At 40.7% G+C, this 13680-nt stretch overlaps 1 protein-coding gene across 1 annotated transcript; it reads right to left on the reverse strand.

Annotated features, from left to right (window-relative positions):
• Positions 1 to 2043: 2043 nt before the first annotated feature.
• LOC123230528 (zinc finger protein 2 homolog) lies at positions 2044 to 4127 on the reverse strand. Its single transcript, XM_044656663.1, has one exon. It carries the CDS (start codon positions 4125 to 4127, stop codon positions 3111 to 3113), a length of 1017 nt encoding a protein of 338 aa, XP_044512598.1. The 3' UTR covers positions 2044 to 3110.
• Between the last annotated feature and the right edge of the window lie 9553 nt (positions 4128 to 13680).

Consider the following 13680-nt stretch of genomic DNA (forward strand, 5'->3'; position numbering starts at 1 on the left):
TTTCTCAATGAATCTCGATATGTTGCAGAGAAAAAGGTGTAGGATGTCTAATATTGACCAATCCTCCTGTCTATCATAAGTGGGAACATCCCTGAGGAGGAAAAGGACTGTATTGGACTTGTCTGTGGTTCCTGGTGCTTGGCTGTTGTTTGGGTGGAGACAGAGCACAATGTGGAGGTGTGGTGGGGGAAGGGGAAGGAGAGGTAGTGAGAGAGGTCCAGGGGAAGGAGGTATTGGACAGGGGAGGGAGAGGGAAAAGGCTGAAGAGAGGAAGGGGAAACAGAGGAAAGATGGGCAGAGGCAGGCTGGCAGGGGGAGGGGGAGGGAAAAGCTGAGCAAGGCAAGAGAGAAGGTGGGCAGGGCAAGGCAGAGGCCAGGCACAGCAAGAGCAAGCATGGGCAGAGCAGAAGTTAGCCGGTGAGGGGGGACAGAGATGGTATCAAAGGTGGGCTGGGAGGTGAGACAGGGATGTTAGGGGAAGGTGCCAAAGGAGTCAGGATGGCCTGAATGGAGAGAAGGAGAAGCCTCATGGCAAGTGAGCTGGGAAGAAGCCGAGGTCAGTTTTTTTCAGATTTAACCAAGGTTAGTGCTTGGTTGAATCATCAAAGTGATATGCCCAGAGCCACGAGCTGGAATAGTCTCTGGAATCCTTGCTGCCAATGGCTAGTTTCAATTCTTTTAGAGTTTTAAAGTCAAAAGAGCCAAAGTGGCACCAGGTAAAAGACTTCAATGTCCAGGTTTCGCACAGCCTCTTTGTCTCCTTGCTTGATAACAAATCCAGTGCTCCTTGGGAAATCCTGGTTCATCCAAATAATTTAGTAATTTATTCAATGGTGAACCCTGGGGAACTCAATTCGACTTCTTCAGGCATATTCCCCATAAAGGGGGATTATTAATTGATTATCTGGTCAGAAGCTACCGTTTTTGTTCCTCAAATTTAGAAAAATCCCTATTCTTCTCTATCGGTTTGGGGCTCCTGCTATGGCTGCTATTGCTGCAGAAGAGAAACCCCAATGGGGGTTGGGGAGTAGTAGTAGAGTTATGGCCCCTGCAGCAGGTATGTGGTACTGAGCCTAGGGGTCAGCAGTGAGCTGTACGAAATCAAATAATTAAAGCACTCCAAAATATTTCCAATATTCTAGTAAAAAATGTGGATATAACTTCCTTTAAGTTCATTTTAAAAGGCAACAAACCTGGATTTTGGTGTTAGGGTTAAATAAGAAATCAATGCAAGGCATTAAGTTTTGAAATGGTGGATTACTGAATTGGTGCACCAAATTAATTAATTTTGCGTGCTTATTATTTTACTTTATTTTATTAATTTTAATTAAATTTATAAATTTTTATTTTCTTTGTTTAATTTTATTATTTTATTTTATCTTACTGTTTTTTAAATTGCCTTCATTTTCACTGTTGGCCAGTAGATGGCAGTGCAGTGGCTTGTGGGATCCTAAGCAAGAGAGCTGGGATTCCCAGGACTAGGGGCAGTGCTGGGGATGCCAGGCTGGCAGGTCTAAGAACAAGAGTAAGAGAAGAGAATTTCTGCACAAAATGTTGCATGCTGGGGAGCATGCGCCAGGAGCGGCAATTGGAAACAGCAGGGAATTCTGGGAGAGTTTCCAGGAGAAAAGGGCTTTTGGTTTTGAGACCTCAAGGAGGAAGGACAGAGACAAGCTTGCTCAAGATGACCCAAGAGCCAACCTGTGGGTTTTCCTAAATTGAAGTGAATCCTGGAAACCTGTTTCTCTGTCAGCAGCCATTGTTTCTACCAAGACCAAGATCTCTTGATTCACTGGGAAATGGACCCCCAAATCTTCCCCATCCTCACCTTTGCCTTACTGAGACCCTATCTAAACATATTTATAATATAGCAATAAGATAGGAACTAGAGATAGAGGGAAAGGAAAGAGAAACTTTGGGTTGAAGCCTCGATTGGCTCCCCAAAGGGATGGACCTTGGGGGTTTAGATCCTTAGGGGTTCCCAGTTCCCTCCACCCATCACCCTCATCAACAACCCTGATTATCAACAATAAACAGTGTCAGATAGCAAGTCAAAGATTTTACTCATGAACAAAGACGGGAAGAGGGGCTGTGAAGAAATGCTTGGCTGAAACATCAGAGCCAGATCCCTGCAGTCATGGGTTGGCCAGGGGGAGGCTTTAGTTGACTGAAGCTGTGGGCTGGTTTGGACAGGGTCTCCACATACCTCAACATTCATGATAGGCTTCCCTCTGATTTCTAAAGCCCAGCACTCACTCTCTGGAAATCCACCAATCTGGAGAAACCCCTTAGTTTGTTTCTAGTATTAGTGGCACCTTAAGGGAAGGGTTGAGAGATTCAACCCACTGACCCATCTCTCTTTATCAACAAACCCTTCTCTAAATGGGTCATTAATACAGGGGCAAGCAGTGGCCTCTGTGGCTGCCCGTTCTGTCTTGGGGCCTCAGAAAAGATGTGAAAAAAGGAGAAATGGTAATTACCTTCTAAATTGCTACATTTACCTTGCTATTCTTTCACTGCCATTAAGGCCCCCTAGTCATGCTCACAGGAAAGTCTAACAAGCAATGAAACCAGGAAGAAAAGAGAGGAAAATCTGCCCTTCCCTCAGTTTATCAAATATTTTCTCCTCTCACTAAGTCTCACACATCAAGTCTCAGGAGCCAACTGTAGCTTCCTATTTTGTCTGGGCCTCCCAGAGGGGCACTACAGGAGGCAGTGCAAAGGACATCTGTCCTGACCCATCTCCTGATTTCTTGACTCTATGGCTGCCTTTTTCCTGCTGCCATGCTATCTTCATGACCTGATCCACTCCATGATTTCTTTCACACAATCGGAATTCTTAATTGGAACCACTTAATCCAAAATTATTTTTAAAAGGAGGAGGTTTTGTCCACATTAGAAAAGAGTGAATTGAAGGTGCATATTTATATATGTATATTAAAAAAGATACTGCGGTAGCAGGATTTCTGTACTCTTCACCTGAAGGGAATAGTATCTACCTTCTGAAGGGCACTGAACTTTCACTAATTTTCTATTGGAAGTTGCCATTCAAAGATTACTAATACTAATTAATGCATGCTAGAGAACAAAGCATGATTTTATCCTATACATTAAGGTTTGTCTCCAGTGTGGATTGTCTGATGTGTAGCAAGATAGTCCCTCTTTGTGAAAGCTTTTCCACATTGTTTACATTCATAAGGTTTCTCTCCAGTGTGGATTCTCTGATGTGCCACAAGATGGCCCCTCTGTGTGAAAGTCTTTCCACAGTGTTTACATTCATAAGGTTTCTCTCCAGTGTGGATTCTCTGATGTGCAGCAAGAGAGCCCCTTTGTGTAAAAGCCTTTCCACACTGTTGACATTCATAGGGTTTCTCTCCACTGTGGATTCTCTGATGTTCAGCAAGAAAGCCCCACCGTGTGAAAGCCTTTCCACACTGTTGACATTCATAAGGTTTCTCTCCAGTGTGGATTCTCTGATGTTTACCAAGAGAGCCTCTCTGTGTGAAAGCCTTTCCACAATGTTTACATTCATAAGGTGTCTCTCCAGTGTGAATTCTCTGATGTACAGCAAGATGGCCCCTCTCTGTGAAAGCCTTACCACACTGTTTACATTCATAAGGTTTCTCTCCAGTGTGGATTCTCTGATGTGCAGCAAGATCACCACTTGTTGTAAAAGCCTTTCCACATTGTTTACATTCATAAGGTTTCTCTCCAGTGTGGATTCTTTGATGTGCAGCAAGATTGCCCCTTATAGTAAAAGCTTTTCCACAGTGTTTACATTCATAAGGTTTCTCTCCCGTGTGGATTCTCTGATGTACAGCAAGATTGCTCCTCTGTGTGAAAGCCTTTCCACACTGTTTACATTCATAAGGTTTCTCTCCAGTGTGGATGCTCTGATGCTTAGCAAGAGATCCTCTCTCTGTAAAAGCATGTCCACATTGTTTACATTCATAAGGTTTCTCTCCCGTGTGGATGCTCTGATGCTTAGCAAGAGATCCTCTCTCTGTAAAAGCTTTTCCACACTGTTTACATTTATAAGGTTTCTCTCTAGAGTGAATTCTTTGATGTGCAGCAAGCTCAGAGTTCTGACTGAAAGGTCTCCCACCTTTATTACTCACAGAATCCATCTTGACACATTTACTTTTTGGATGTCTAACAAGGTCTGAAATACAGTCAAAGGCCATTCCTCCTACATTACCTTGATACATGGGCACTTCAGGTTTCTCAGGTGACTGAACATGTCTTCCTTCTTCAGGAAAGCATTTCCTAAATTCACTATGTGGATAACAGTTATTTCCTGAGGTCAATTTCATATACTGATTAAGGACTGAATATTGGCTGAATTTCTCATGAAATTCACAGTCACTCTTTGGATTTTTATTTACCTTGATAGTAGAATCACAGATTTCTCTCAAAATGAAGTCATGGGGACCCTCATTCATGCATCTTTGGGAACCAGATCCTTCCACAAAAAGGCTCAGCTTTGTAGACATCTCTTTCACTTCAAAATCTACCCCTGAAGAAAACAAATAATGACATAAACACAGAAGGAAGGAGGACACACACACACGCACAGAAAAATATAAGTGCTTTCCTCTGATGGAAGAAAGTAAACTGATTTTTATTCTATTTCTCCAGGCAAAAAGGAGTTTTCAAACTGAAATAAGCATCACCAGTCTTTGGATAGATCATTTGATCATATATGCAAGATGGATGCATTTAGAAAGACTTTCACATACGATTTCAATGAAACCTCGCAATGGACATGTGACACAGGCAGGCCCAAGATTCTCATCATACTTTGGAATTCATATCATGAGTAAAAAATGGAGGAATGACCTGACCAACTTTCTTGCAACTAGATGATAACTCAAATTCTGTGCCCGAGCATACTTTGTATTGGGCAGTCTTTTTCCATTGCCCTTTCTATCTTTTCTAAGAAGTCATTTGTCCATTAGTCGTATAATTTTGTGAATCTCAGGTAAGCTTCCAGATATTCTGTTCTCATCATTTTGGATACATTATCATATGGTCATTCTTGGTAAATTTTGTATTCTAAACAAAAACACTTCACTCCTTTTAACTCTCATGCAATAATTCTCAAAGTAGAAGTTTTCTTCTGTGCATCTTCAGATGCAGATATTATGCCACTTAGTGCAGACATACTAAATATTCATCTTATTTTATGATCTACCATATATTATGTCTCATGCTCTATGATGAATCTATCATCCATCTCTCAGGAAATGAACAACATGATTCAGCATTGGTCTGCCAGTCTCCAAGTCTAGCACTCCCTTCACTACAAGAGATAAAGCCTTTTGGAATAACAGGTCTATTATACCTGCTTTCACCTCACACACCTGGGCAGGAGTTCCTGGGGCCTTTTTGCTCTAGCAGCCATGATAATTTCCCTTGCTGAAAACAGGAGATAAAATTTTCTCTAGGAACTGGAAGCCCTGGACATAAGACAGAAGGAAGGGATCAGGAGAGAAAAAATAAAATCTTAAAAGAAAGGAGGAATATAAGTAAGGCCTAAAGAATGGCTTTTGTTGCATTCATTGTTGGGATATTTGCAGAAGGGCAGAGATCATGGAAACCATTTACAATCAGAAAATTCCATCTTTATTTACACCTCTTGTAATAGAAGGATAGGAACGTTCCACTACCTCCATTATTTAGAAATTAAAAGCAACTGGTAGTGAAGGGGTAAGAGATTAGAACTTGGAGTCAGAAAAGCAAATTTAATCCAGCCTCAAAGAGATGGTAAGTGGGTGGCCCCTGTAAGAAGGGAGGTGATTAGGAGGTTTGGGGTGTAGTTGGTAACCCCCTAGAAGAGATATAAAGGCCGCGTCTCCCTCTCGGCCACCCCTCCCACCCCTCCTTACTGGTAGACAAAGTGGGGTTTCAGAGGAAAATGGGGGACCCCTGCTAATTGTGCCAGGATGAGGATGTTGAAGGGATATTATCCCCACAGGGGGAAATGAGTGTGACCCCAATAAGATGTTCGTGCTGGCCAGGGCAAACAGAAGCCTCTCCCCAAATCCCCAGCTGGAAAACAGGTTTAAAATGGAGGTTTGCTTGCCTCACTTCCTCAACCCACTCATTCTGTCTCCCACCAATTGAGTACACTCTGAGCTGACTAGAGAAAACAGAAAGGGTTTATTATAGGAACAGGTAATCAAGGGAAATAAAAATGGGGTATACAGGAAAGGGGGTGCAGGTAATTCCCTAAGTCCCCTTCAGTCCTTGACTGTATAGGTTACCTACAGTTACTTCTGTATTCCCCAAATCACAGCTTCACTGTCCCAATCCCAAATAGTAATCCTACAGCTAAGATTTGTTATTAAACTAGAGGGAATATTGAGGGGCAATGCCCAAGGCAAATGAGGGTCTCAGAGGTCAGCTCCCCACAGAAGTCCAGACACCCCTGGTCAACACTGAAGAATCTGTTGTTGTATATTCTGTTGTGTTCAGGAACCAATATAGATCATGAGAAATAGTCAATCTTCTCTGAAAGTCTGAGCTAAAACCTCCCAGGCTCACTTTGGAGTTCACACAGACAAAAAAAAACCCTCCTCCCACCAAGGCTAAACCCCCAAAGCTTCTTCAGTTGGCTCTTCCTTCCCAGTCTTTGCTTCAGCCCAACTGTCACTGGATCTTCTTTTCTCTGCATTCTACCTCTTAAGGTTCCAAAATGCCTGGCTTTGCCTTGCTTCTTACACCCTGGGCAAGTTATTTCACCTCAGTTTGCCTTAACTATGAAATGAAGACAATAAGACTATCAAACTTATGGGGCTGTTGTAAAATAAATGATAATTATGAACTCATTTACCCAGTAGAGGACAAAGAGCAGGTATTTTGAAGTGCTTATTCCCTTCCCTTCCATTCCTATCATCTGGCCTGGGATTTGAGGGAAGAATGAAGGAGGAATAAGGATAAATTTGAGAGACTAGAGAGAATGAGGGTCTATGAGGTATAGTTTTGTATTTTTTAAAATTTTATTCCTATATTGATATGAAAATAAGAATCCCCTTACTTTACTCTAAATATGTCTACTTGTGTATGTTAAATGTTTCTTATAAAAAGCATCTCATAGGATTACTATTTTTAATGCATTCTGCTATCTACTTCCATTTTATGGGAGAGTTCATCTCATTTACAGCTGCAGTTATTATTATCATCTTTGTATTCCCTTTCATCTTGTTTTCCTCTTTTGATCCTACACTTTCTCCTTTCATTGTCTGTCCATATGGTTCCCCTTTAATCACTACCCCCATTTCCCCTACCTTATATTATTCCCCTCCCTATCACCACCCTTCTTATTCTCCTCTGACTTCTCTATAAGGCTTTTTAAATCACTCCCCCTATTCCACCTCCCTTATATTATTCCCCTCCCTCCACCATCTTTCTTATTCTCCTTCTATAGCTCTAGAGAGTAAGATAAGATTCTATAACCCAATGAATCTGTCTGTTATTGCCCATGAGAATATGTTTTATGATTGCCTGTCACCACTCCCATTGTCCGCTGGACTGTTAATAGTTCTTCTTCCCATGCCTCTTTATTTGATAAGATTTACTTCATGTTAACTTCTCCTTGTTTCTCAGTGCTATCCTCTTTTTCACCCCTTGATTTTTTTTTTTTTTTGCATATCTTCCTGAACAATTTAGTACCACACCCTCTGTCTATGTATACTTCTTTGAACTACTAGGATAAGGAGAGAAATTTTAAGAGTTACAAATATCATCTTTCCACTAAGCATGTAAATAATTTGATCTTCTTGAGTCTTGTAAATTTTCTTTCTTATAAATCTTTTTGTGCTTCTCTTGAATTTGGTAATCAGTCATCAACATTTCTGTTTTGCTCTGCTCTTTCCATCAGGAATACTTGAACATCCCCTTTGTTATTAAATCACGATTTTTCTCCCTGAAAGAATATAGTCAAGTCTTGATGATTCATAGTTGCAAACCCCTTTTTCTTGCCTTCCAAAGTATCATATTTCAAGCATTTAGATCCTTTAATGCAAAAGCTCCCAAATCCTATGTAATCAACAATGCGTCTCCATGATATTTGAATTGTTTCTTTCTTGCTTTTTGCAGTATTTTCTCCTTAGCATGGGATTTCTTCAATTTGGCTATAATATTCCTGGAAGTTGTCATTTGGGGATTTATTGCAGGACGTGATCTTTGGATTCTTCCAATTTCTCTTTTAATCTAGGATTCAAAGAATATCAAGGCATTTTTCTTTGATAATTTCTTGTCTTAACTGGATCTACCTTCCAGGTCAATTGCTTTTTAGTCAGATATTTCATATTTTCTTTTATGTTTAAAATTCTTTTGATTTTGCTTCATTCTTTTTTTCTTTTTTCATTGTTTCTTGATAAGGCATAAAGTCATTATCTTCTATATGCCCAATTCTAATTTTCAAAAAATGATTTTCTTCCATGACCTTTTGATTCTCCTTTTCCATTTGGTCCACTTTACTTTTCTTGGAAATCTTTTCTTCAAGGGATTTTTTTTTTTTTTTTTTGCTTCTTCAGGTCCAATTTTCTTTTTTTGCATTACTTTCCTTTCTTTTCCCCATTTTCCTTCCACTTCTCTCATTTGATTTTTTAATTCCTTTTTTTAACTCTTCCATCCCCTGAGGCCAATTCCCATTATTATTTCAAGTTTTATATGCGGAGGCTGTGCATTTTAAAATGTTCTGAACCTTGGGAGGCTATATCTCCAAGGGCTCTCTACCTCAACTTCCTCAGACACTTCCCACTTCCTTTGTGGGAGGTGTCTGAGAAAGTATAAAAGAAGAAAGGAGGCATGGGTTTTGGCATCTCCCCCCTTTTCCCCCCAGCCTTTGTTTTGTAGGTGGAGGCTTTTATATCTCAAACCTCACCTAAGTCTGAGCCTTGTTCTTCTTTCCCTCCTTAGACATTTTCCATGGGTAGATATTTCTTTTACTTTTTGCTCATTTTCACGGACTTTTTTTCCTATTTTGCCTTTTATTTCTGTTAAAGAGGGCATTCTCTTAAACTTCAGTTTTTCCTTGCTGTTCCCCTAAGCTATAGTTCTGGTTTTCTGCAACTTTCATTTCTTCCAAGGTGATAACATGGCCTGTGGGCTGGGTGCTCTGAAAGCTGCTCATTTAGTCACCTCTAGAAACTGCTGGTTTGCAAGGCTCAGAGAATTGTGAGCTACTTTGCCCTGGGGCTACAGGCTTTACTACAGGCTTGAACTAGCCAAGTGACTTTGGGACCTCACTATAGTCTTGTGCCAGGCCTTTGTATTCCAAGGGTTGGGCATAGGAGGCACTAATAATGGAGACTTATGAAAGTTTCCAGAGTCTTGAATTTGGCTTGTGCCCAGGTTCAGAACCTAGAGCAGTAGTTGGGGATGGATTGTCTGCACTTCTCCGATAGGCCCTGAGTTGTTGGACCCCTAGATAAAGGAATATAGTACACTGAATAAGCCCAAGTGACCTAGGTCTGAATCTAGGACAGCTTGCCCTGGAAAGTCTAGGTTTCTGTACCATATCCCTGGAGACCCTAACAGAAGAGACGCCATCTTGAAATTGTTTTCCTGTATCTCATGGATACCTTTGGTTATCTGTTGTCATGTAAACATTGCTTATAACCATGTGGATGGGTATGTTTGGAGGTAACCACTCAGTATGATTGGTTCCTAAATATAGTAATAACTCAGTTTGCTATAAGAATCATGCCCTCCCTCAGTAAAGTTGCCATTGATGCCATAAGGTACTATGAGTGTCAGGTACTTTTGATTTGGCTGCCTTCAGAGGATCCTCGCTGCCTCCTTACCCCAAAGAGGACTTTTCAGGACCATTGTAGGACCCCAGAAATTAGCAGGGTGTTACTGGCCAACCCCCTATTCATATCACTCCTCTGTTTTACTTCCTCTCTCCTTAACCCTCAAAAAAATACATCCCTTCTGCCTAATTTTCAAGTTGTTTTCTTCAAAAGAGCCACCTCATTCTTACCCATGTTTGTTCTGTGACTCTAGTCATTTAAAAAGTTTTAAGGTTACTTTGACATTCTCAGGGCAGGTCCAGCTTTTGCTTCTGCTATGCAGAATTCTTGGATTCACCTCTCCCATTAATACTTAATATTATTATTAAGAATATCCTTTTTGGAGCAGAACCAGGAGAACATTATACACAGATACGCCCTGGTACAATCAAATATAATGGACTTCTCTACTGGCAGCAATGCAATGATCCAGGACAATTCTGAGGGTCTTATGAGAAAAAGCACTATCCACATTCACAGGGAGAACTATGGGAATAGAAACACAGAAGAAAAACAACTGCTTGATCACATGGGCCGATGGGGATATGACTGGGGATATTGACTCTAAATGATCACCCTAATGCAAATATTAATAATATAGAAATAGATCTCAATCAATGTCACATGTAAAACCCAGTAGAACTGCACATCAGCTCTGGGAGAGGGTGGGAGGAGGACAGAGAAAGAACATGAATCTTGTAACCATGGAAAAATATTCTAAATTAACTAATTAAATAAAAAATTCTAAAGTATAAAAAAAAAAGAATATCCTTTCTAAAGACCAAACCCAGTCCAAAGGGGAAAGGGGATGCCTTGGCAGGTAGAGGGTTCCCTTTAATGCCCATCTTCAAAGAAAAGCTGCCTGGATATAAACAGAGGATTTGCCAACAAATTTCAGATCTAATTAGGGGCTGGACTAGATGACTTCTGAGATTAGCTTCAGGAATGTCAATCTATAACACTGGTTGAAATTTTCACCTGAAGCTATCCAAAACAGAGGAAAAACAATTTTAGGGGCAAGAAAGGAAAGTCTCAGCCTCCTATGACATAGTTCAAAGCCTTTTATTTATTTTTTTTTTCCCATGAAAAGCTGCCATGAGGAGATCCCTGGGCAGAGATCAGCACTTTTGCTTTTTAAATTATTGACAAAGCCTCAAAATCCTGTACATCTGGCTTAGAATAAAGACATTCTCTTAAAGGCAGATTCAGAATTAACAGAGGAAATGGTTCTTACCCACAGAGAGTAGATTCTGCACATTCTCCAGTAGGACCTCTCGGTACAGTGCTTTCTGAGAAGGGTCCAATAGGCACCACTCTTCCTGGGTGAAGTCCACAGCCACATCCTTGAATGTTACTGACCCCTAAACCAGCGAAAGTCACAAGATGTAGAGCTTGGATTTCATCTGGTACAACCCTCATCAACTTACTGGAGGAAACTGAAGCCCACAAGGGAATTTACCCAAACTCCTAACTTCAAAGACTGTCAGAGTGAGCACTGCAGAGCAATTATTCAGAGCCTAATGGAATACTGACAAAGACATTTTGTGTCTGAAGTGAGAATCATGTTGTGAAGACTAAAACCTGGAGAAGTATCTTACTCTGAAATGCTGTTCCCTGTGGAATGAGGGAGATGGGAAGTGCTCTCTGAGTGAAGTATGAGATTTTGTGGAAGACAAAGAGAGAAGGTGATCTGAAATTCCTCATCACAAGAGTCAGAGTTGATCTGGTAAGAATATTTTTTTGAAGAGTTTCTGAGAAGGTAGCAGGTACTGTGTATTCTAGAGGGAAAATATTACCAGTGATCAATGAGGAGAAAACAAAAGAAAAAAAGAGTTCTCTACTTAATTTCCTAAAAGGCTGAAATACTCTTAGTTAGATGAAATCATAAAGAGGATTCCATAGAGTTTATATGGGATCAGACTCTAATTCTAGCCAAGTGAAGAAGTGAAGAAGCCCAGTCTTGTGTTATATTGAGTTTGGTGAACCACTTATGATGTGCCATAGCCAAAACATTCTGCCTTTGTTTTATGATGAATACCATTTATTACTGGAATATATTCAGTCATTTTACATTTAGTTACATGGAAAGAAGAATAAATATAATGAAGAAGAGATGTTTCATCTTTTTAAAATATAATATTTTGGTGATTGAGCTAATTCAAAAGAAAGATACTGACAGTGTAATGATGGGAATTCTCAAGAGGCACAATTTCTTCATTTTAAAAAAATGTATTAATTGGTCATTTAATGTGGTCAGTTGACACTCTACAAAATCTAAAAGAAAGAAAAATGGGTAAGATGAGCTAATATAATAAAAATGACAATCCTACTTAAATTAACTATTCATTGCCAGACTATCAAACCACCAAAACTTTTTTTTTTTTAAATTAGAGAAAATTATAACAAAGTTCATCTGGAAGAACAAAAGATCAAGAACATCAAGGGAAGTAATAAAAAATATATATAAATGATGGTTGCCTAGCAGTACCAGATCTTAAACTGTATAAAGCAGTGGTCATCAAAACAATATGGTACTGGCTAAGAGGTAGAAAGGTGGATCAATGGAATAGACTAGGGGTGAATGAGCTAAAAGGGAAAAAAAAATGGTAGTTCTCTCCTCTAGCACAGGCCGTTTGTCTTTATCTCTTTCTCTGTCTCTTGTCTTTATCTCTATCCCTCACTTTATATGTTTTATACTCTTCTATTTCACCCCTTCCTTACCCATTCCCTATTTTTCAACCTGGAATGCCCCTGGGACATCCAACAGAAGAAGTCTGAGGAATGGCTGAGTGTTTCCAAGCATAGGAAGACACAATTCCCTAGATCCTCAATACAATTTAGAAACCTGAAACTCTGCAGGGACTATTCCATGCCCTGTAATAGCTTTGTCCATCCCCATGGTGATACTATATGGAATATCCTTCAACTGACACCACCATGTCTTGGGAGGAACATGTCTGAGATACAGTTCTTTGGGCCAGAACCAGCATTCCCTCTCTTACAACAAAACTCACTCTGCCACGATAGTAGCAGGGGCAGGAAGTAGTCCCTAGAGCCAGGTCTGGGGGGAGAATTGCTCCTGATTTATCTGAAGGATATTCAAAGAATTCAGAGAAGAAGGATGAGGCCCAGTGGAAAGGGCAGCCACCACCATTAACAGGGACAGCAAAAGGTCCTCATTCAGATACACTTAGAACCAGGAGGCAGAAAGAATTCAGGCTCAAAGGGAAGAATGCAGCGAGAGCTCAGTTCTAAGGAGAGCAGACAGCTTCTTGTTTCAAACTCATCTACTCTGGGTGGTTCCAGGTAGTCCCTACTGCCCTATGTGCCCTGCCTCTGAAGTCCTGAGATCACAGATATCCCCCAGGGGCACCCAAGACCAGGACCTCAGGAGCCTGGCTGCCTCTCCACCCCAATCCCTGCCCTCTATTATCTGGAATGCCACTGCCACCAGAATAAGCCCTCTTCAGCCTAGACCAGTGATGGGCAAACTACTGGATGTGACTCCTAGAAATGTTCTATCCAGTCCAACATTTTTCCTTATCTGATGAATACAATAAGTAGGGTACAATACAATGAAACTTCGAAAGAGTTGCCTTAGAAATAGACTGACAGATGAGCATTTCCTTTCCTTTGGCCCCCTCTTTAAAAAGTTTGTCCATGACTGGCCTAGACTCTTCCCAGGCATCTAAACCACCCCAGGGCTTGATATTCCACTTGGGAAGCCACCTACAAGCCTGGTCACCCTGATAACTTCTCCCTTACTCTCCCTTCCTTCTCTCCTTAGTCTCTTCCATAGTCTATGAATCCAGTGACACTGGGCTCCTTCTTGTTCCTCACATGAGACTCTCCATCTCCTGACCTTGTTCCAGGATTCCTC

Source organism: Gracilinanus agilis, chromosome 1 (assembly GCF_016433145.1).
Source record: "Gracilinanus agilis isolate LMUSP501 chromosome 1, AgileGrace, whole genome shotgun sequence".
NCBI classification, from domain to species: Eukaryota; Metazoa; Chordata; class Mammalia; order Didelphimorphia; family Didelphidae; genus Gracilinanus; species Gracilinanus agilis.